Source organism: Pleurodeles waltl, chromosome 10 (assembly GCF_031143425.1).
Source record: "Pleurodeles waltl isolate 20211129_DDA chromosome 10, aPleWal1.hap1.20221129, whole genome shotgun sequence".
Taxonomy (NCBI): Eukaryota; Metazoa; Chordata; class Amphibia; order Caudata; family Salamandridae; genus Pleurodeles; species Pleurodeles waltl.
In genome coordinates, this window is record NC_090449.1 from 505,501,260 (window position 1) to 505,525,333 (window position 24,074).

Sequence of the window (24,074 nt, forward strand, 5' to 3'; positions counted from 1 at the left end):
GTCACATATAACGAAACATTACGCCCACAAGTATATATCGGCTTTATCATACAAATATATGTGAACATGCCTGTACTTAGTGAAATCTCAACCTGTTTTTTGGGGTTTTTCACACCCCCCCCCCCAACTTCCCATGCTATCTGCTCAGATGTTGTCCTGGAAATCGCAAAAGACCGCTTGGAAAGTCACCCACAAGAAGCACGATTTTCCTTATTTTTCCACTTTTAAAAACAAATACAGACAGGAAACACATTGTTTTCTATCTGTATTTATCCGTAAAAACTGAAATCTGGGAGCCGTAATTATATATAAATGACATTATTGAAATTGCTCTAAGATTGTGAAAGGATTCCCCTAAATTATTTGATCAGAAAATACCAGCCTTACTCTTTGCAGAAGACACCCTACCTGTCTCTAAGGCCCTTATGGGCAATTAAATCCTGCTTAGTAGGTTTTCAAACTTTTGCTCACAGCATGGATTAGAAATTAACCCCAGAACAAATAATTTGTGGCATTCAATCTACATAGGTCCGTTAGAAGCAATATAAAATTGGGTGACACCTTTTTGGAAAGAGTAATGGATTTCAACTATTTAGGGGCATGTTTGGCCAATTCAATGTCATGACCACCACAGATTACAAAAAGCTACCTGGCCCTTCATCACAAAGTTGCCACTGTAATAGAACTACGTGAATCTACTATATATTACCAAATATCATCTGTTTTGGAAATATACCACGCCAAAAGCCTGGGCGATCCCTGTATGGTGCTAAATTATGGGGTAATTTCAATTGGAATAATCGTGTCTGTATGGAAAACAGATTTCTGAGTGTACTTTTTAATTTCCCTCAAAGTGTAATACAGATGCCTGTACACTTCGGTCAGTTTGGAGTTTAAAAGTGTAGTGGGTCTAGTTAATTTTAGACCTCTGTTGTACATTCTTAGATTGTGGTTCAATAAATCATTAGGAGTATACAAGGAAGCACTCGCAGAATTGAGAGATACGGACAAAGAATGTAAATTAGCATGCTTAGTTTGCACTAAGTTCTGGTTTTATAAGCTGGACCTACATTACATTTGGGATACTCCTCAGCCCACTTCCAGGGAAACAGCTGCTGTTGTTCGAACTAGATATTGGGTCTGTTTAAAGGAAAGTGGGTTATTTGAGTTATTTGACAGAGGTTTTTAGTCTTTAAAAACGTAATAATGTGTAAACAGTTTTTAGATCAAATAGAACCAACCTAAGTGCAAACGCTATTTATTAAATTTCAAGTTGAAATGCTATCAGTTAATTGTTTCCATATCAAATGGCAAGCAAATACTGATTGCTTGGAAATGTATTCTTCCTGTAAGATGTAGTCTGAATTTATTGTCTGCTTTCTTTTTTTTTGCTCACTATACCATAATATCAGAAGGAAATGGCCAATTTCCTTCTGCAGGGATATGGCTATAAGAGTTTGAAAAAGCTTTAAGGTTCCTAAGAACTGACAGTAATATGTGAATGGTTGCTGCTGTGTCTAAATATTTACATTCAGTTTGGTGCTTGAGATCCAGTTAGAGTACTTGTATATCTGTTTTTTTTATGGATTATATTGTATTAATGGATTTCTGATTTTAACTTTTTAATTACATTTTACTAACATATTAGAAGTAGGTTTTATCTCATGCAATAATGTTGTTTCCTGTAGTTGTTTATATATGCTTGATTTGGGTTTTCCCCGAAATAAGCATTACTATTACTAAAATGTCATAGGTAAAGGGTTCCGAAAAGCTTTAGATCCAGTCCCAAGTTTGTTCAAGTTCAGAATCTGGTCCTCAGAGCTGTAGTTCGATTTGGTATTGGCTCTCAGTTGTTGTTTAATTCAGAAACAGCCCGTCGACAGGCCTCGCCGTGAGCCCTATGTTAAGGCATAGTTGTAAGGCACAGTGGTCTCTCAAGGCTTGCCACCAGCCCGTGGTGTCACAGCACCAAGAGCCACCAAGCCAGTATGAACAAACCAAAGAGACACTGCGATCAGCTGCATTACTGATGAGGCTCCAGCTACGCTCTTTCCATCACCTTTGACCTTATTGATCTTTTTCTCACAGTTTCAGACTACCACTGGCAGTTGTATGTAAATAAGCAGCTTGGAAGGAAAGTGGTGCTGTCTCTCTTGATTAAAGTGATGAGGATGAGATGTTTCACCCTGCAAGTCGTGGCACAGTCTTCGGTTAATGCTTCCGATATTGGGATTGCCGTGAGGTGGTCCATCCCAACAGCCCTCTGGGTTGTCATGCTGGTTATAGAACAGCTAAATGGCACTTACTTGATGCATAAATTACCAGAATATGAGTTGGCAGTGCAGAAGCTCTAAAAGGGCTAAGGCCCCTGCCCCCCCCCCCCCCCCCCAATCCTGCGTCAGCCCTTAATATCCCAGGTACCCTTTTGATGCTTTTGTGGGCCCTTCTCGTCCCAGAGAGACCTGAATGCTTGGACCCTTTACAAACTTACATCAAATCTGGTTGTCTTACTGGAAGCCTAACGTCCTGATTTCGTAACCGTCTAAGACATATTTCTAGCCTTTGCAGTTTCAGTGATATAATCATTTTAAGTAGCATTTGGTCTCTAACCTTAATTCACACGTTCTAAGGGAAATTTGTGAAGTCTTTGGGCCATGTGGGTGGCTCTATCATTGGGAATGTGACAGCAGCTTGTATTTTCTAAAATAATGTCCCGTAAAGATAGGTATTCCTGTGGGTAGAGGCTTCATGACTCCAATACTACACCTGTCCCCATTGCAATGGTCTTTGAAAACCTTAAACTCTGTTGTGCCTGGATAAGTTATCATACCCTGGCATAATCAACTGGGATACAAGACTCTTAACAGCCTAAAAGCATTGGCGGTAAGGATTTTGCTATTCTTATGCTACCAGATCAGCAAATGGGGCTTTAGACCATTGACTGGACCATTGTTGAAGCCAAAGACAATTTTAAATCGAAGGCCAGACCTGCAGAGATTGGTGCACTGTCGTCTGTTTGTCTAGTCCTTTAACCTAATATCTTATACCTTGTTAGTCAACGTTTTGTGTAAAACCAAGATATCCTGAAGTAGCCCGACTTGAGGACTGCTTCATAAAATAAAACTGGTCATACGGTCCGTGTTTTAAAAAACCTAATGCGTAAAACCAATAAAACACGATTGGGGTCACATCATGGCCCTAAGAGGTTTTAGCACCATCTAGTTTTCGATGTATATCTTAACTGCGTGTATTACTTATCTGCAAATAAAAGGCCAATTAATTTTGTAAGCTAGATCAGTGGTAGGATATTATGTTGAGTATTGTTTTCTGTCATGCTTTATATGCGCATCTATCCCCATTGCTTCATAGTGTTATTCTTGCTTGCTTGTCTTCACTATCTCTGGAGAGTTAAGCGCCCAAAGGCAGTAACGTGGTTGTCCCATAAGTGCAGTAGCATTAGTGGCCCTGGTACCAGAGTAGTTGCTAGCAGATCTCAAACAGAATATTGCTTGATAATCACTTACCTACTATCCCAAGAAAATACATCACGTCGCATATGCCATGTATTTTTCTCTGAACAAGTTCCATTTATATCAGCGTTTGATGTCAATAAGGCACTGAACATGTGAGACTTCTCGTTAGTCCACAGTTCTACTTGTAGCAGAGTTTTGAATATACTACTGTTCTGATTCTGCTGTGGCCCCCGTTTTTACCCAAGATTCGGAGGAAGGGTCTTGTGACTTGTTCTGGCAGAGGGACATACTTACTGTAATACATTGTTCATTTTTCGAAACGATTCTGTGAGTAAACATATACTGCTTATAGTCCAGGGACTGAATTGGTAATCGAGGATCAAGGAAACAGACTACAGTTTGAGATTCTCTGCTTTGCCAAATGGTGTGATCTTAGCCAAATCTATTGTTTTCACCTGACATTCAGTTCCCTTGTTTGACCATACTAGGAGCTTTTATCAGTAACTGAACATTTACATTTTAAAGCGTCATTACGAAACTATTTTTAAAGTTGTGTTTAAAAAATACATGCTAGTTTAGTAAAAATGTCTTCGTCCATGTCAGGTTTGAGCATTTTTTTCCTGTGTCTGTTAAGTAGTGACAGCATGCCAACTTTAAAAACACTTTGCTAATTACACATGCAGCAGAAAACAGGCCTCAGATTTTATCGGTCTTTTGGCAAGATATCAAGGCACTTGCATTAAATGCAATATCCTGTTAACCTGGGTATTAAAGAACATATATTGCAGATAAAGAGCAGAACCCCAAATATACTACTTAGCAAGAACCGGCCCAGGCCCGAAATATTTCGGCACCTTCGAAAAGACGGTGTGAAGATTGGCCCTGATGGCGCTGCAAGGCCATACTAACAGCTGGATGTGTTTTGTGTAAATGCATTGAAAACCGATGACCAGAACAGGCCCCCTTTTGATCAGCGTATGGGCGCTGCTAGTTAGAGAGGCATGGTCAATAGGATTTTTTTAAGGTCTGAATTGGGAGGCAGGAGATTAGACTTGTATCACCAGAAGCAGGTAGTTACTTGTTTAATTCCGTATAATGAAGATATGTTAAGGGATTATTTGCTTTAGCCATATTATCCATAACAAGAGCCTCCTGGTTTGAGGTTAAATTTACTTCTGCATCTTGGAAAAGTTACATGAAAACTTGTTCTCTCTGACCACGAAAAAATGTGCTCTTTGCTTCAGGTTAAAGGAATTTCACAACCGCAGTGGCATATGCATACAGGTGTATTTAAGTATTTCCTAGGCAGAAGGGTGAAGTAACTAGAGGGGATAGAGTGCCATTAGTGCCCAAGGCTGGCAGACATTGGCCAAAAAAAACACAGTAATATTACTGGCTAGAGGAGATGACATTATATTGATTTAATGTATTTGGTGAAGAAGTAGATCTTATTAGCCTGACAATGTGCGTGAAGTTTGTCACATTAATTCCCAAGGTGTAATTGGCTAAGAGGAAAAGGGGGTGTTACTGCAGTGGCTAAGTAAATGGCAATGAAACCATTTGATTAAAAGTTTACAGCGCTCTGTCCATGTGGCGTATGCTTTAGGAAGCTATTTTGTCTGTAATGGGTCGCAGCATAATCAAAAGCAGTGCAATTGGTCTGAGGTTACAGCGACCTGCAGAAGGTATAAGAGTTCTGGGGATAGAAAGGTAACATGTTGGGATCTTCTCTGCTTCTAGTCATCACTGGGGGTGGGGCAACGGTTTTGAGATTAGAATTATAAAGTGGATGTCCTGGTGTTAAAATGACAAGGGAAGGTGGGGATTCTGGACATACTTAAACTCGTGAGTTCAGGACTTCAGTGACATTGACGTGGTTTATTTATGTCACTACAGTGATGTCACTGTCATAGGTAATGTTACTGAAATCATTTGAAAGACGAGTCGTGGTGTTACTAAAATCGTGGGTATGATTATTCTGGTGTTCCAATGATATGACTATGGTGAGGGTGCTGGGGTGACTTTTACCACTGATATGATAAAGATTATTGCAATTGAGGACAGGGTGAACATTTTGAGTTTTAAGTGCATTCATGGTCATGGCAAGTGTTCTGGGATCACACCGACATCAAAGGCAAGGATTTACTGCTAAGATGATCTACAACAAGGTTTCCGTATTAGAGTGCCACAACAGGCGGGGCAAGCATTTAGGGGTTTCTGTGAAGCTACGGATGTAATGCAGGTAATGGCAGTCGATTCTTGGTATAGGCATGCCAAGACTTCTGAGGTTGCCATCATGGACAGGCAAAGAGCCCCGGTGTTGCCGCAGCACTGTAGTTCAGATTAAAGCTCTGAGGTTACAATAATTCTCCATATAAATTGGTGTTCTTTACATATGGAGGATTCTGAGGTTGCTGCACCGTCTTTGTGAGGAGTGCCACGGTTGTATCGACCTTGATAGATCTGGGTTTTTGGTTGATAGCAATATAACAATCAGGGTGGTGTTTCAGTCACATCATTGATAAGACGGAGTTTCTAGACGGCATCATTTAGTAGAGGATTGACTTTACTGGAAAGTTTAATTGATTAGTCATTTAAAGATCAAGAATAGATGCAGGGTAAACAATGAATAGCACTAGCACTTGAGTGATGGGTTGCTGTGGTGTCATTCGTGACCAACTGCTATGGTGATTTTGTTTAGGTCTCGAGGAGTTGCAGTGATGTCATCAGAAGTGACACAGTGACAGCACAGTTGCAGGGATGTCCTCTGGAGTAGCGGAGGCGCCTGCTCTTTCAGAGATCCTGGGGAGGGGACGGCAGAGGTGAGACATGGAAGATGACTCAAAGAAAGCAAAAAAGGTGAGTTTAAGTGTTTATTCTGTAAAAAAAAAAAAAAAAAAGAAAAAAAAAAAAAGTTTGGGAAAAGTCCTTTGGTCTGAGAGGGGTTCTTGAAACAAAAAAATTAGAACATACAGCCAAACTTTGAAACTGCTGATTGCCGACATCTAGAATTTTACGTGAAAAGAGCTCTGCTAGTTTTGTGCTTTCTTGATGTGATTGATGTCTTTTTTTGGTGTGTTGCTAATGGATTGAAGATGGTGTGTTTACTATTACATAAGTGTATTATGTTTAAGCTGCAGTGGTCTGCCTGTTACCTGAATTCTGGAGACAATACTGTGCTGTTTGTAGAGTAAATTGCATTTTTTTTTTCCAGAAACTTTTTGTCCCTTGTACAAGTTAGTCAGTCGTCATACTCTATTTGCAGCATTTCAGCAGCATAAAAGCACATTAATAAATAAAACACAAGAATATAAATTTAAAAAAGTAAACGTAACATGCAAAAGATCTAATATTACAAAATAAATCAATTATGAAATACATATTATTATAAAATCAAGATTAACACCAGGAAGTCCACATATGTAGGTTATAATGTCATGGGATAAGTGCCACAGGACCAGGAGAGGTCAAATTAATCTGTACGCCACCTGACAACATTTTTTTCCAACATTGTGACACTCCAGGGGAGACTGTAGCTGTTGAAGAAATAGCAGTGCTGGTTTACATGGCTGAAAAGTCAGAGACTTAAGCAGTGGGCACAACAACTTTTTCTTCGCTGTACAGTAAAAGGGGCAAAAGAACATAATATGAATAGTGAACTGCACAGAATTACCCTCACATGAACAGGGATCTAGGTCTGCCTGGGAATTGCACTTGGATGGAAATCCCACCATTGAAGGGATGTAATTAAATCGAAATCTTGTGAGGATAAAAAGATGCTACCTATTCTAAATATCAGACAAATAAGATTGGACTACTTCCTGATGAGGTATTTGCTTGTACAGCCAGACAGATGATTTGTGCTGATTGGCCGCCACTCTGGTGGACCTCCTCGCCCCCCCAAGTACTTCTCTTTCAGCGTGCATTTAGAGAAGGAACTACATGTACTTGAACTAGAAAACAACTCTCTGAGCTCATTCTTCTCAAACATCAATTTAACATAGGCCAGCCAAGGGATACCTAAGGCCCCAACCATGGCTAAACAGTCATTTAATAACCAAGTGATTCAGTGGGGCAGATTCCCTTGCCCAAATGGCTCGCCACAGCAATAACAAAACAAGCTTTATTTTATCCTCAATATATGGCATGCCAAGCTCCTCGTGACACAAAAATGTAGAAAACCCACCCAGGACTGCTAGCATGCTCCTACGGAAGGTTTTCATCTTTTGAACCACACCTGTGTTCACAATACCCCAAATACCTGCCCCATAAGAATCCACAGACCCTGATTTAAATTCATATACAGACCAAAGCTCTATTACAGAGGTGATGCCCAATTTCTTGCTGAAGCCCTGCACCCTAGCACTGACTTTTCCAACAGAACCACTCTATTTCCCACCATCGGCTTCCATGTGAATTTACTATCAAATAATACCCCCAGATAAGAGAAAGTAAACGTCTCTTCAATTCTCGTATTCTTAATTTAAAAGTGTGGGGTTCTCTTAGGAAACTTCCCACACCTCCATTATAAATGTTTTCTTGGCATTAACCTGAAGATCAAAGTGTTTCATGAAGCTAACATAATCACCGATTAAGCCCTGTAGAACTTGCCCTGTCCTTGCAATTAAGACTGTGAAGTCCGTGTATAATAAAATCCGCAGATGGTGTGCCCCCACATGGGGAATATCTCGGGGCTGTGAGGTGAGGACTGCCTCAATTCTATTCTTATACAAAGAAAATAGAAAGGGAAAAAGTACGCACCCTTGCCTCACCACGCCGGATGCCAAATGTATCTGTACACTTCTTGTCTCTGCCATAACGCACAGATGCTTTGGTCCCTAAATACAAGTGCCTAATAAAGGTTGTGATCTATTTCCCTGTGCCCATCTCAGACATAAAGGACCAGAGCTTTGAGTGGGTAACACAGTCAAAGGCGTCTGATAGTTCCACAAAAGCCATGAACACTGTGCCTTTCTTAATCCGAGCATATTTAGAAATAGCCAAACTAAGATTCAGGCATTAGTCAATTGAGCCAATTCCCTTCTTAAAACCATATTAAGTGTCAACAAGAACGCTTTTGCTTGTGCCCACTCCTCTAACCTCTGCAGCAGGATATGGCCCATAATGTTTGCTGTAGAGTCCAAGAGGGATATGGGCCTATAGTTTACTGGAAAGGATCTATCCCTTTTTTTATTTACTTTTTTATTATAAACGGGGACAATAACAGTTTATGCCATGTCACAGGCAACCCAGCTTTAGCAAATGTATTAAAAACATTAGTTAGAAGTGTGGCCCACACCTCCTGACAATCTGGGAAGAGATCAACAGGGACTTCATCATGCCCAGGTGCTTTTTTCCTATAAGACCCCTCAGGGCAGTTTTTACTTCTTTCAGGTAAAAGGCCACAGACAAAGGCATGGGCGAGTTACAGAATCCTTCCGCACTCTTGTCACCCCCTTGCAAATCTGAGTACAGACAAGAAAAATGCTCCACCCACTGCATAGCCCGCACATGGACGTCTATAGAATAGTCAGGCCTCTCTTTGAAATAGGAAGAGTTCACTACCCTCCAAAATGTAGCACTGTCTCGTTTCACTTGCCCTCCTAAGATCTTCCCACACCTTCTCCCTAATCTCTCTGGCACAGACCTTCCTCGCTAACCGATATTCAACCCTGGTCTGGTTTATCAGAAATCAGTTTCTCGGCACAACATGCAAATCGGTGGGGAGTCTGGCAAGGGCTTTAGTACATACGGAATTTGACCGCCCCCAGCTTCGTCCCTCTTTATATTGGCGAGTCTCATGAGTGCTGTTCTAATAGCCTTTGTAATTTCCCGAAATGCTTCCTTAATCATGTCAGGATCCGCTTCTTCATCTAAACATATGGAAAATGCCTGGTGGCTGTCCCGAAAAAGAGAGGGCAGGAATTTGGCATTATCCACCCTTGCCCATTTAATGGTAAAGCATTTTTCTTCCCCCAAAGTGGGCTGATACCCGTTTCTGGTACAGGGCTTCATTGTCCCCAACCCCTTTAAACTACAAAACAGGAGAGCATGATCACTGAAGCCAGTAAAAATAGCCTGGAAATCCCCAGGAATTCCCCTACCAGTTCTGGGCTAAGCATATAATTAGTTGTAGTGGGTCGAATTCCTCCTAAAAAAGTTGGGATCCGAGCATTAACCATAAGCATTGTGCTTAAAGTGGGTAAGAGGATATTTTCTAGATTCAGTAAGCCCACAATTTGATGTCAAGGAGACTGTGCAGGAATGTACATTAAAATCCGTTACCCATACAATTTCCACCGGGTTCTGGAGGAAGCCCTTAAGGGGACTAACACTATTCTCCAGTGCTTCAATCACTGAATGGGCAGAGCCATCAAAGATGTTGGTATAGAAATTAACAAAAGCTCCCAGTCTAAATTTAAATCAAATAGTGTATATTGGAAGTGGGAAGAGTTGCTAAACTGCTTAATTTCCCCTACAAAGGTATTCGCTATAAATGTAGCCAGCTCTCTCTTAACCCTGCCTTGAGAAAACAGGCAGAAGTGAAGTATGACTGGTACCCATCAATATCAAATGTGTCAATTGCCCATGTCTCCTGAAGGAATAAAAGTTGGTAGCTTGAAACCATTTCCAACCATACGGGTTTGCTTATCTTCTTCCTCAGCCACGCAATGTTCCACTTTAAAATCTTCACCGCTTCAGCTGGGGGGGGGGAGGGGGATGAGCCATTATACTTGGCCCACCACGGGGCCGTACCCTACTCATAATGAGAGGGCAGGGCTCAATAGGAAGCCTAACATGAAGTCAGTTGCATCCCTCCAACCCCCACAGTGGCTGAAATCTGTTTGTTAGATGAAGCCCAGGAGGATAGCCAACAGTCCCCTTCTGACTAGTTTTACCCAGATTTCCTCTACTTCGACCTCCACACTGCATTAACAGGCATCAGGGTTTATAATCTAAGCCTAGTAAGAAGGCAGTAATCGTGGATGACCGATTACCTGGGGACAATAAAATCTTTAAGAAATTGACCACCTACCCTGGGGAACTAAAATTGACAAGTATTCAGTCCCCTTGAATCGACTTGGATGCTGCACCCACTCAGTCTACCCTCCTAGCCATCAAAATGTATGGTAATACGTCTTACCCCCGGGTGGTGTTCAGAGACAACCAGTGCACAGCCTTGGCGATCAGCTGCTCAGTAGTTTCATGCTTGAATGGCCTAATACATGAAACGTTTGCCAAAACAATCACATATGGGGTGGACGCTGGGGATAGCTGGAGTCTTGTCTGCTCATAGCCCTCCCTCTGAACTAGATCTTCAATAGACACATTAACCTTACACACAGAACAATATGACCTATTCCCCTGGCTGCCCTGCTCCTGTGAGACGCCCCTGCTTGCATAGGTGAGTGTGCCCTGAGGATTGGGGTGTGCAATAGTTACAGCTGGTGTCATGGTCTACAATGCCCTGATCTGCCGGGGCTCAGTTGCCTTCTTTGGAGCCACAGGCTTATCCCCTTTCTTTCTGAAATGGGGTACTAGGGATTGGAGTAAGCACATGTGCCCCTTACTGCCTGAATACTGGTATTGTCACCTCGTCATAGTTGATCCCCCTGAAAAGTCAGAGGAACGCCTCCCGTAGTGGTTAGCCACCATGGACGGTAGTTTGACCTCAATTTTGTCCATCCTGTCCTGCAAGGGTTTTAAAAGGAGTTTCATCATTAATTCGACCCTCGCGCAAAACGCATCAGTAATACTAGGATTCCGCCCCTGCCAATGCTGCGTTTCTCCCCCCATAGACCCTGAGGTTCTGTTACAGTAGCAGACCATTTCTGCAATGCCCCCCCCTTCCTTTTTTACTGGAGGTTCATTAGACAGCAGTGTATCCTGCTGTTGGCAACAAGTCCCGATGTTTTTTGGGGGAAATAGATGTCCCTGAGTCAAGGGACAGTCCCCCTGGGGCATGCCCACTGGTTACACACTTGTTGCAGGGGATGTCTGGGCCTAACTCCCATGAAAGATGCCGCTCAGTTAACTTGACCTCCTTAGACAAGACTCAAGCGGCTAGTATCAGACAGAAAGGAGTCTAAAGTTGTAATAGTCTCCCCCGCAAAAGCAACAGCCGCGGCCTTCCTTTTCCCCATTGTCTACCTACCCACTAACGGAACAGGGAGATGCCTTAATGGTTCTGTGTAAGCAGGGTCCGCGGGCCAAGAGGGGTGGCTCGGCCTTTGGCGGCTGTGGACAGGTGCCCCTCATGACACGGGGGCCTTGATGCGCTAGTAAGCGCCAACACAGTACTTGCCCCTCTTCTTCCTTGTCTGCAGCTGGGCTGCGATGAGATGGACCCTGCAGGATGAAGTCCCACCCCAGGGATCTGCCACTGCGGTGCTGGGATCGGTAACAGCAGCACAATGAAGCCTGCTTGAGCCTTGATGCGCTGTTAACTTTCAACACAGTCCTTGCCCCTCCTCCTCCTTGTCTGCAGTTGGGCTGAGGTGAGATGGACCCTGGGTGAGAAGTTCCACCCCAGGGATCTGCCGCTGCGGTGCTTGGATCAGTAAAAGCACCACAATGAAGCCCCAATTTAGTTTGTCAAAAATTGAAATAAAATTTGCTTTCCTTAAATTATGGCTAGATTGCTGACATCATGGTACTACAAGTCCAATATGAAGATCAGTTGTGAGACAAGGCTTCTAAGTATCCGTTTGGACCCTAGTGGTATGACCATTTGGAAATAGCTCAACATGTCACTTTACACCTGCATACACAGATTCTAAGGAGACTCTGTACTGCTCCCATCTTGTTCTCTTTGTTCTAACTTGGCTTGGGGCCGGGCCGTCAACTGCAGGTTTTGTTGCATCCTCTTTCTGTAACTCTGTTCTTGCCCCACTGAGTTGAAATTCTGTATTGTGTTATGCTTTGCTGAGACATGAAATAAATAAAAGGCCACTTTAGATGTACAAAAAGAGAAACGAATCTAAGGGGTTCTAAGGCCAGAATATATTTCTAACTTCATCTTGATATAATGGGGTGAGGCAAACGTTGAAAGCAACGATCTAGAGGTACAGCCAGAAAACCTCCCTAACTAAAATAAAATCAGTTGGGTAATGTAAACTTCTTACTGTTGATGAGCAGAGCACCATAGCGTTTGGAAATCGTCAGAAGACCCAACAAAACCCAACGGACATAATGAGATTAAAAGTGCATTGTATATATTATCCTACAATGCTTTGAATGATTAAGAAGATTCACTCTTGCTAGCCTATGTGTAATGATACAAAGTTGAAGGCATTATCCAAAAGTGAACATGCACCACAGTGAAAATTCCATGGCACCTTCTATCAGCAGGCGAGTAGATTCTGGAAATGTGGACCTGTGTGCTCCTTATTTTATTTATGTCCAATGCCTGTCTTATTGTCCAGGCAACCACATCTTGTCACCCAAAGGAATCCAGCACTTCACTCTCCTTGTAGCTAGAATGCGTTTTGCCCCAGATATGGTATGAAATGTAACTACTCCTCTTGTAACTTGTGCATGAGCTGTTTTGTTATAATGCTGCATTAGTTTCTGTTGTATGTAATTTTTCAGTACTGTATATTAAATAACTTCATTTTGCTGTCTATTAATTTGTCACTGAAAACTAAATTCGCCCTAGAAGTGAGATACCATATGCATGACTGTACTGCATTATATAAATGTGATGTGTAACATTTGTGATTGAAAGTGAAGCTTACCTCATTTACTTTGTCTCATGGACCGGGTAATTTTAATTTGTGGGAGTTGATTTAATCCCAAAACTCCCCAGAGCCAAACGTAATCCACCTGGAGCTACCCTTCATGTATAGTGATCTCACCAGGATTCAAGATGGGAGGGACGTTTTTTTACTCTTCCTTTATTAGGCATTTTTTAAAAGCAATCTGAGAGGACAAACATAGATCATTTGCAGCACTATGCTAGAACTTTAGAAGGGCAGATTCTGTGAAACCTTCATGGTGATCAAGGTCGATAAGAGTTTCTAATCGGATTCCCTCAAATCAGACACTGCACTTTTGCCAAAACCTGTGATTTTAGAATATTCTGATAAATTGGAACCTTCTTCTCGGGTAAGAGTTTTCTGCTTCCCAGATCCTGAACTGAGATTATTAGCAGTGGCTACTAATATGGGATGAGATATTTCATTTGTGCTGTTCTGATAAACTAAACTAGCAGATGATCTGTAACGTGTTTTTAAAAGCGACAGCTTTACGAGACACCTGTGTGTGCACAGAGGAACTTTCTATCTTGTTCCTAAATACGGACGATAAATTGCAGTTTTAATCCATGTTGTGCTTCCCACATGTTCATGCTTCAACAGTAATTGTTGCTGGTCCTTTGAAAGCAATTTACACTGGTTTCCAACCTGAAATATTTTTACACCTTCTGCATAGAATGTGTAAAGGCAGATTAATTTTCTTGCTGGTCATCCTCTCAGCAGTAGAATTGGGCTGCAGATAGACTATGCTTTCTTTTTCTTTACTCTAAGTGTGGATATTATCCAGATTCTTAATTTGTATGTTTTGAGTGTTTAAATTTCCACTGAAGTCTGTCTTTAAATTCTGTGCATGCGTTTGTTGAGACGGAACATGCTGGAACAGCTACAAGCTGCAGAGGGTCTGTAATGTTACCACAAAATGTTGAAGCAGGAATTTACTGCAAACTGTGTGTCAAAATGTTTTTGAGATTTGGGATCGAACTGAACACTGGAAGGAGCTAAGGAGCTGCACCCCATGTATCAGGAAGAACCTTCATCTCAGGTGGCTCGCGGGTAGCGTTTAAGTTATAGGAACATACCCAAGACATCTGATCTTAGTTCCTGGTAGGGTTCCCATGTTCCCTAACCGTTAATCAGATTTAGTTGGACCAAACCATTACATTAATGTGGCATGGTGAGGTGCGGGACCATGATCAGCAGCATCACTTGTGAGCCTCAAGGTTTTGAACTGAAGCAACATTAATTGGTAAAATGTGGCACAGTCTGTAAGATGAGGCAGCAGGTAGAACTCTATGAATGTGTGGGTCAATAGGTGTAACCTGTCTTTTTTTGTTGAACATGAAGCCCTTACTAGCTTCTGTTTAGAAATGATGGTTGGCCACCATTTCCTCAGTTGATCCTACTTGTGAAATTCTTCTACATACAAGCTACATGACTTTCATCTGACGCCTGTTTTGGGCCTTTATTTACAATCCCTTATCCAGCCACTAAGCAATCCATTAACAAATATTAAAAGGCACATCAGCAGAAGTGAGTCTTTCTTCTCAATTCTGACAATAGCATATCACAAAAGAGAGCAGCATAGGTGAATATTGTTTCTTCTCTTTATCAGTGAATCTTTGTGACTGTTCTCATCAGTAAGCATGAGATCGATCTATTTAAGAAGATAATTATAATAAAGCACACACAACCCTAAAAAAAGATCCCGTAGCCATATATAGATTGAACCTGGGGTCGTAATAATGAGCACTTCCCTGGATTTACTTGTCAGTCAACCAGCTGTTAATTAAGATTTTTCTGCAAGCTTATATCGTTAGACCTGCTCTTAGAGCTGCAGAGGTGGGAATGCCGAAGCCTGCAGCCTTGTATGCTAAATGACATACCACCTGCTTTCACGATTTCTGTGCCCTATTGTTCATGTATTTATGATAACAGTGACCTCTGTTTAACCCGATTCAGTACATGTTTTAGTACCTTTCCACTTTGCACCTGTGTGATAAATTGTCAGAAAGATGCAATGCGTGGATTTTTCACTGAAGTTCTAGGATGGTAGATAATTACTGGTTTGCATTCCTGGACACCTTACGTATGTCATTTCATAATGCATGTGTTGCAGTAATGGTTCTTTTATGTTGAGTATTTCAATTTGCTTAGGTATTTAACAGATTGTCGTTTAGTGCATAATTGGTTACATATCATATTCCAGAAAAATTATTCTAAAATCCACTTTTTATCAGAGTGTTTATAATGTCAGTTAAAGTACAATTTCAACCCTCTTCTGACTTCTCCCGCTTGTAGGAAACCTAGATCTTCACCTTTTACATTTTTTCTGGATGCCGTCTTGGGCTGTGAGTCTTGACAATGGACACATTCAAAGCTTTAGGGCAATTATGGCCATCCAGACCTAGGACCCATTTAGTTTTGAACATTTCCCTCCCCATCATTAATAGTGGAGATCTCACAAGATTTCCTCTGTGTCCCAACAGTGACCTTGCCATCCTTCCTAGTCTTCTCATTTTGGAAGAATGTAGTGCCCACAGAAAGACACTGGTTTGCCGCAAAATCCCTTCTACAGTTTGCAGGAGAAAGGTCTGAGAGAGGACAAAAAGGCTGATCCCTAAATAGAATATCAGTTAACTGGAAAGATCTCCTATCAGAGACCTAGAAGAAAAAAATCCCTGGAACGTTTTCTTCTAGTTCCTATGTGTTTATCCTTATGGATGAGACTACCTCTTTAAGCACCCTCAAACAGCATGGAATATTTTTAACTGCTTTTCTTTGTTATGAAGAAGCCTGGACATAAAAGGGACTGGAACTTTATCTGGAGAAGGGATAGAGGGAGGAGGATGAGATATAGTACAAGCAGGTGCTGAAGGAGCCAAAGTTATTGATTATACTCTATAGGCTAGTATTTAAATATGAACGGATTCTCTGAAAAACATACTCTAGTTGTGAAGCTGAAAGCAATATTATTGCACCTCTTTGTAACTGTTTCAAGCTACAGCTTTTGCAAGGTTATGTTGGGAGTGGACTGTGCAGCTGCTGCCTCTTCCAGAAAAGTGTCAGCAAAGTTTTTCAGTAAGGAAACTAACCATTGTCAAGCTACTAGAAGCTAAAAACAGGTACCTTAATCGAGCCATTAGTAAGATGTACAAAGATAGCCTCTCCTGCTATTTTTCAAGTCCTAAAATTTACAGCTTAATGGTTTAGCAAGGCTGATTCAACAGCTCATCTTTAGCATGACAGTAAAAGGAATCTTGTTGAGTTTGAATCCGCTGGTGCCTATCACTGAATAATGCAAAACAAAACGGTACATTTCCCCATGGTTTTCTTAGGAGCCCGCTGCCAGTTCTGCCAAATTTCAAGGCCGCCTAGTCTTAATTGTACTTCATGCCTATGTCTTCCACTACAAAACGCTTCCTGTCTCTATCTCACTTGTGAAAGTTCCTTTTCATCTTTCCTTTGTTGGGTTGCCAAAAACTTACTGTGTTTCTTCTCTATTTTCTGCTTTTCGGTCTCTTGTTTTGCCTCAATGATGAGGAAATAATAAATCCTGGTCCCAAAATTGAGTTTCAGTGCATACGACCTGCACTCATTCCCAGAGACAGTTGGGTATATAGGCTGTGCTAAAAGCAACCGAGATCAAACATACTTTCAGTGCTTTAAAGCTGCTCAAAAACAGCATGTGCGTTAGTCAAGCAACTAAGAAAATGTGTGTGTGTGTGTGTGTGTGTGTGTGTGTGTATACATACATAAATAAATATATTCACTGGGGGGAAAAAAAAAAAAGTTAAAATGAGCTTACAGTTAGCTTTGCTATTAATTCCTTAACATACGTTTTTAAAAAAAACCACGAAATTCACCTAAAAACAAAAAAACACAGTTAAAGTGCTAGTATGGTTATGTATTAAAGATGAAAAAACATTGATGTTCACAAGTTATGGTTAGGACCACAAACATGTCTCTTTAAGCGGCCATGCAAATCGTAGCTTATTTAGCAAATATGCTCATATGCCACATCTGTGAGCTCCCTGAACCCACTCCTCTGTGGGTGTCCAACCTCTGCTGCACAGGCAAGTGCAGCTGCAGGGAGTTGCCTACTCTTGCCAGGCACTCTGTGCTTCTGGTGAAGGTTATGTGAAGTGGGGTTGGCCAGAGAGTATGGCCTGCTCAACACTCTACAGATCAACCCACACTATGCAGAGCCTTCGCTGGGCCACGTCTTGTGCCATGCGCTGCTAATCCCACTATGGGCAGCCAACCCACTGATGCAGCAGAGGTTGGCCACGGGGTCTGGCTTCTGGCCATGCCCTCTGCTCAACCATTCACAGTCATCTTCCACATAGAGCCTGTGACCAACCCGTTATCGAGCCGCCCCCCACTTTTGCATGCCATGAGAAATGGGAGTTGGCAGCAGGTTGTGGTCTGTGGGCATATCCCACATTTTTTCCGAAGGCTTTTGTTGTTGATCCATGCAAGTGTCACCTGCCAGGCCCGGAACCACATCTCTGCTTCCAGATGCACCAATTAAAGCTTGCATGGGTTGTAACTCCAGCCAGTAAAGCTGCCCTTAGTCTACCAATCTTTTTTTGGGAAACTTAGACCCGGGGGAACTCGCTAATGTCTGCAGATACAGCCACTGTATTCTTGGATCCTGAGACCAAACAAAAAGATTTGTTTTTATATTTTAAACACAGATGTTCTTTGCTCTCACCCTGGGGTTTAAGGTATACTTACCCTGTCTTTCCTCACTTTTGTTTTTTCAGGACATGAAGACACAGCCCCTACAACTTCTGTAATGTCAGCTGAAGCATCAGCATTTTAGCCTGATGTTATGCTCAGGCAGTGTTGGAAATGGCCCTTTCTGCAGGGTTATCCCCAAACCTTTTGCCTTCCTCTTCCTATTTCTTTAACTTCTTTTTGTATTCTTAGGGACTCTGGGCAGTTTACCACTGCTAAATAGTGCTAGAGTTCATATGCTCGCTCCCCTAAAACTTTGTATGATTGGCGTACACCTATTCAGCATATTTAATTTAGCTGTAAGTCCTTGTAAAATGGTATACCACACACCCAGGGCCTGTAAATTAAATGCTACTAGCAGGCCTGCAGCGCTGATTGCGCCACCCACAGAAGTAGGCTTCCAAACCTTTCTCAGGTCTGCCACTGCAGGGCCTCATGCACAGTTTACTGTCACATTGACTTGGCATTTCAAAGCACTTGCTATGGCTAAACTCTCCTTTTAGTACCCCTAAGTCACCCCTAAGGTAGGCCCTAGGTAGCCCTATGGGCAGGGTGCTGTGCATGTAGAGGGTAGGACATATTTTACATGTCCTAGTAGGTACAAGCAGCCTAATTCGTTTTTCACTACTGTGATGGCTGCCCCTTTCATAGGTTAGCATTGGGAAATCCTGCTTACTGATGTAGTTGGATTTTACATTACTGTTCCATGAAATGACACTTTTAGAAAGTGGGCATTTCACTGTGCTAATAACTCTGTCTTAGATGTGGATTGGAATCAGGCTGCAAAGCACAGAGTGACAGCTACAATTTGTGCATACTTTCCAGACAGCCACAACATAGGAGGGGCTGGGTGCATCTGTATAATAATAGTGTTCCTGGGCTGGGAGAGGGAGGGGGGATCCTTTACATTTGTATAGGCTGTGTCCTGCCCTCACATAAAGGGCTCATATACCCCCCTACTTGGCTGGGTCAGAAAAGGGTCGTGTTACACTTGAAAGGGTCCCTTTGAAGTCACTCTTTGAACAAAGGCATTTTTGAGTAAAAGTACAGGGGCTCGGACTCAATGATTTTAGAGCAGAAGGACTTCTGCGCTGTCCCAAAGGACTCAATTGGACGTCTTCATTTCTTTTTTTTTTTTAAAGAAACTTTATTTGCATTTTTATTGCGTACCTTTATCATGGTACATCAGTAGATAGATCGAATAATGAGCATTGATTACTTATGACGTCCAATTTCAGAAGGAAAATGAAAAACGACGAATAAACATTACAGTAACGTGTTTCTTAATGAACTCTTGCAATTGTAAACGTTCCCACCTCCTCCCTCCCCCTTGTCATCTACTTGTCATTTTTGGAGTGTTTGTACGTGCATAGGCTATTTCTGGTATTGGTTTGAAATAGTATGGTGAGCTAATATGTGGGCCTCTCTTCTCTTTTGGATACACTTGTACTCCAATCTTGAGTCCAGTAATCTATTTCACCTGACGAGGAAAGGGGGTAGTGAGCGACACATAGAGAGGGTCGATGGGCAGAAGCCAGTTGGTGGGGTCGCCGAGCATGGTGCATGTTGGCATTATGGCCATTATGAACTGTTATCGCTCATCATCATCCTCAGATCTCACCTGAAACAACTACAGAAGGGCATCTCATTGCATTGAGATCGGTTGTTTACGTAACCTCCTATATTCTTCACGTTTGAGTGCAACGCTCTCTGCGAGGCCCCAGTGTGACACCTCTTTGTGCCATCCGATGACTGGGGGAAACTCATGGGGATTTTCAATGTCTGGTCAGTAATCGTTTAACTGGACTGCTCTTCTGTTTTTGACCTGCTACCTGCAGCTGCTTGGTGGCATAACAGACTCACTGGATCGGCTTTCTGTTTGTTGCCCGATTGCCAGCTGCTCCCTGACTGTGGTGTCCCTAGGTTCTGCTGGGCTGCCGGGAGGAACCACCATTTTGGAAAACTTGCTTTTTTGTGCAAACCTGCTGCTGGCTTAATTACTGGAGGGACTGTCACTCTGACAAGTGACTCTTATGTGCTGGCCTGCCAGCTGCCCCTGAGAACTTCCCAGTTGCTTTCTAGGGACTGGGTGGCTTGCTCTCTCCCTGTTTGGCTATCACTTTGCTTCCAGTGGGTTGCGTGGCAAGCCCTGTTAGCTGCTTCTTGGCTTTGCCTGCGATCTGTACGTGGAGTGCTTTTGCTTTTCACTTCCTGCCCCACAGTGCATTGGTGAGTGTGTCACCTTATGCCCTCAGGAACTGCGATTTAAATGTGTCCTGAAGTGACCTGTACCGAGCATCAGGAGAGATGAGCGTGACTCCTGAGCTGGTGTGCTCAGCACCATTGCACCCGCTCTTCAGTCCATGAGCCCCCATACCTCTCGGTCCTCTTAGAGCGTCCACTCTCCCCTGGAGAGAGCCTGGGCCCAGGGACATCGCAGGAAGAACCAGCCCGCTCCTGAGGCCCACCAACACTTTGCCAGCAGGCTCCCGCCCACCGCCGCATTTGGCAAGGATCGGCACCGCACCAGGCGAAGCCTCTGCTTTGCTGGAGCCAGAAGGTTACCTGGCAACAAGAGAGAACCACAGATGTCTGACCGGCCTGGCTATGCCCCTGGGAGATTTCAGAGCCTCAAGCCCCGCCAATGCAGAAGTGTCAGCCTGATTACTGAAATAATGAGTACCCCTGAATGAGCCGGGCTCCTGGGGAGGTTGTGGCCACCCCGCTCTCCATCTCATGGCCGGCCCAACGGAAGAAGGGAAATTGTACTGGTGCAAGCAGCAGAGCCACGCGTTGGCTGACAGCAGCATCTTTTTTGTTTGTTTTTTAAATAAATAAAAAATAGGCTTGTCCAGGGAAAAGTCGCAGAGTACGTGCCCCACCATGATTAAGGCCATACCTTAAATTCTTGCTTCACAGCCTATTGTCGAAGACCGGTGTCCCACAGAGAAAATGTTTGTGCTACCCTGCTTTCTGCATGTTAAGGCCCTGACCATTACTGCTGTCGTTTTGGGACGTCTTAAGCCCAAGACAGCAAGTAGTCTTGCAGTAGATATATAATGTGCACAGTACTTCTGGTTCTTAAGCACTAGTAGTGTCTGATGTGATGCTATCATATCTAATGTAGGGGTGTTCTTCTGCTTCAGAATACCAAGAACTAACTCAGTTTTGGTATATATGCATAACATTTCATAATGATGATGCCTCTGTCTGTTATAAGTACAAATATATATATATATATATATATATATATATATATATATATATATATATATATATATATATATTTTTTTTTTTTTTTCATGGTGCATTTACTGTGTCACTGGTGTGAGTGTATTGCGCAAACACTTAACACATGATCTCTGGGGTAAGCCTGACTGATCTGTGCAGAGCTACTAGGGGGTGAGCACAGGTTATCTTTGGTGTGTAACTTACTTGCCCTGACTAAAGTGGTGGGTTATGCCTGGCTAAGGTGCTAACCCTAGCCAACTAGAAACCGCAATTTCTAACAGGCAGTCAAATCCTTTGAGATCACCAGGCCTATGATGGCCAACGGGAGGAAAAGCTCCCTCTACCAATCAGTTAGAGTATTTCTTTTTAATTGTGGGGTTTGCTGAGATTCACTGATCTTGCCTCCTCACCAGTACATCTCTGCAGGCAGGGAAAGAGATGAAACCTCTTCTTCCATCAGGCAATATCACTTTGACAGCTCGCCCCTGCATACTATTGAATTTAAGCCCCAGGAAGGTGGTGGTTTCTGGGATAAACAAGCCCACGAGGTGGGGGAGGGCCTTTGTGCCCCACTCCTTTATTCATTTTTTTTGTATGTCCCCGGGACCTGCCCCACCTGGGGGCTTCACTAAAACAAGCACAAGAAGCTTTTTTTTTTTTTTTTTTAAAGTTTTGCCATAAATTTGTGAGATCGTTGCGAATTTGCAGCAACATGTTTCTTAAAAAGTGCTTGCTCTTTAGCCCTGGCAGTGTCCTTCTGGGACCCCAGCACGCGAGCTAAGGGGTCTGGGTGTCCCTAACCTGCCCCCTTTTTCTTTTCTTTATACATTTTTTATGGGGCTCAAATGCCTAGTCCCAAGACCGCTGTCACCACTTCCTGGTTGAAGTGTTGGCAGCCAATCAGATCTCTACACGAGATCAGGAGTATTTGCAAAGTCTTCGCGCCTCCACAGATCTATATTTAGCCTTCTTTTTAGTATTTAAAAACCTACTGAACCTATTTACACCAAATAACAAAAAGCCTCTTTCTGGACCAAGAGCTATGTTCCTGCCAAATTTGGTGTAATTCCATCTAGTTGATCGGGCTGTAGTTGTGTCTGACAACCCTTTGGGAATTAAAATGGAAAATGATTTTTTTTTTTTTTTACCCCTTTCTACACCCATTTTGTCTCGGCCCCCGCTTGAGAGATCACCCTGAAACTTTCCATTCACAACAAGAATTACAGGGCACACTTTTTTGGGAAAATTTTGTGAAGATCCGTCAAACAGTGGCAAAGATATAGGCGAGTCAAAAAACGCTTTTCCTATGGAAACATGGTCCTAACTATAACTACCTACTAGCGAACGCCAGTAGGTAATGTATATTTGTATGATAATATAGATTCTGGATAACAGGCTGATGAAATATCTAAAGCTGCGTTTCAGCCAGACCTAAAACGTTATCAATTGAAAGCAGAAGTAAATAAGGTTAAAATAGTTGTACTAAAGAATTGATGAGAGCCAAAAGGCGACTGAAAGCTGCTCGGTCTGTGCAATTTCCTGGTTGTTGATGTATCTAAAGTGTATCAGAATATCTCTTCATGAAGATGTTACTTGATTGTGTATAGTGGTTTTCTGTTATGGATGAGTGCAGCCTGGTGAGTTCCTGGGCTCTCTTTTGAAAGGGAGTGCCCCAACTCCCAGGCTGAATGACAACAGAACAACTAAGTCTATTAATAAATTAGCTGTAATTGTAGTTGTGCACCCAAGCTACTTCCTGTTGTTGTTGAACTTTAGATGGACTGTCTCACTGCTTAACTATAATTTCTCTAACCTCAAGGAAAGTGCAGGTCACAAGGGGAATGATCTGAGCACACTGAGAACCATCAGAGCACCCAGGAAGGTTTTTGTTGTTTCTGGTTGATGGAAGTCTCTTGTTCACATTTGTGTATGACCTGCTGCTCACACTTCTTGTGGAGTTCTGGCTTGCATTCAATCTGTGTTATGTATTATCTTTAGGTTTTGGTTCGAATCTAACAGTTTGAAAAAAATGCAAATGTATGTATGTTACAGGAGAAGGCATACCAGTTAAAGTTGCTTAGAACAGAACAGTTATTTGAAAGGTAACAGAATGGTATATCTTCCTGAAGAGTATGGCTACCTATTTGTTGGCATGCACATGCACACCCACACCTGTGCTATTTATTTTGGGGGTTTTCATGGTGCAACATAGCACCGAAAGTGCAGGGCTCCTTTTCATGGTGATAGCATGAGGGATAGAAACAAATGACAAGACAGACGCATCTAAGCAACCACATTTTTAGACTTTTCTTGAATAGCAGAAGGTCCTGCATGTTGCAACAGTATTACAGAAGCAAGTTCGACCAGACTGCGTCATAGATTCTTAATTTATGGCATCTAAACTTAAAATGGGGAGGATGAATTATCTTAAGCCGTTTCTGAATGTGTGAGACTCCGTTTTTCCTATTTTTGCCTTAATTGCCTTTAGATTAACCTAGTTTCTCACTCATAACATTTAATTGCTAATCTGGCCTTATGTAAAGTTCTCTATCACTCTCTGGGTTTTGTTTGGATTATAGAAAACTACTTATAAATGTATAAACCTCACACATTATTACAGCGGACAAGAAGCAAATTGTGTTGGCTGCCCTTCTTTGGACCATAGAAGCTGACAAAGAGCAGTTGATTGTCGACCCGAGGATCTGTCATCAGCAAAATTCTCAAGCTCAGTTTTGTCTTTGAATCAAGGCAGAGGAGCCTCTCTTCCTCCTTCCAGGTAAGTGATAGGCTGAAAAATGTAGGCATGGTGATTGATTGACCAACTTGAAAGGGTGTCACTACCTTAGGGAAACAATTCCCCAGGGTCCTTAAAACC

General features: G+C 42.4%; 1 protein-coding gene across 6 annotated transcripts in view; it reads left to right on the forward strand.

Moving 5' to 3' along the window:
- CCM2 (CCM2 scaffold protein) overlaps nt 1-24,074 on the forward strand; it is a 326,059-nt gene that overhangs the window by 42,101 nt on the left and 259,884 nt on the right. For all 6 annotated transcript variants that reach the window (XM_069210904.1, XM_069210900.1, XM_069210899.1 and 3 more), the window contains one exon: nt 6,175-6,332. In XM_069210904.1, the coding sequence (XP_069067005.1) occupies nt 6,303-6,332 (30 nt within the window). In that variant the 5' untranslated portion in view covers nt 6,175-6,302. The remainder of the gene's footprint in view (nt 1-6,174; nt 6,333-24,074) is intronic.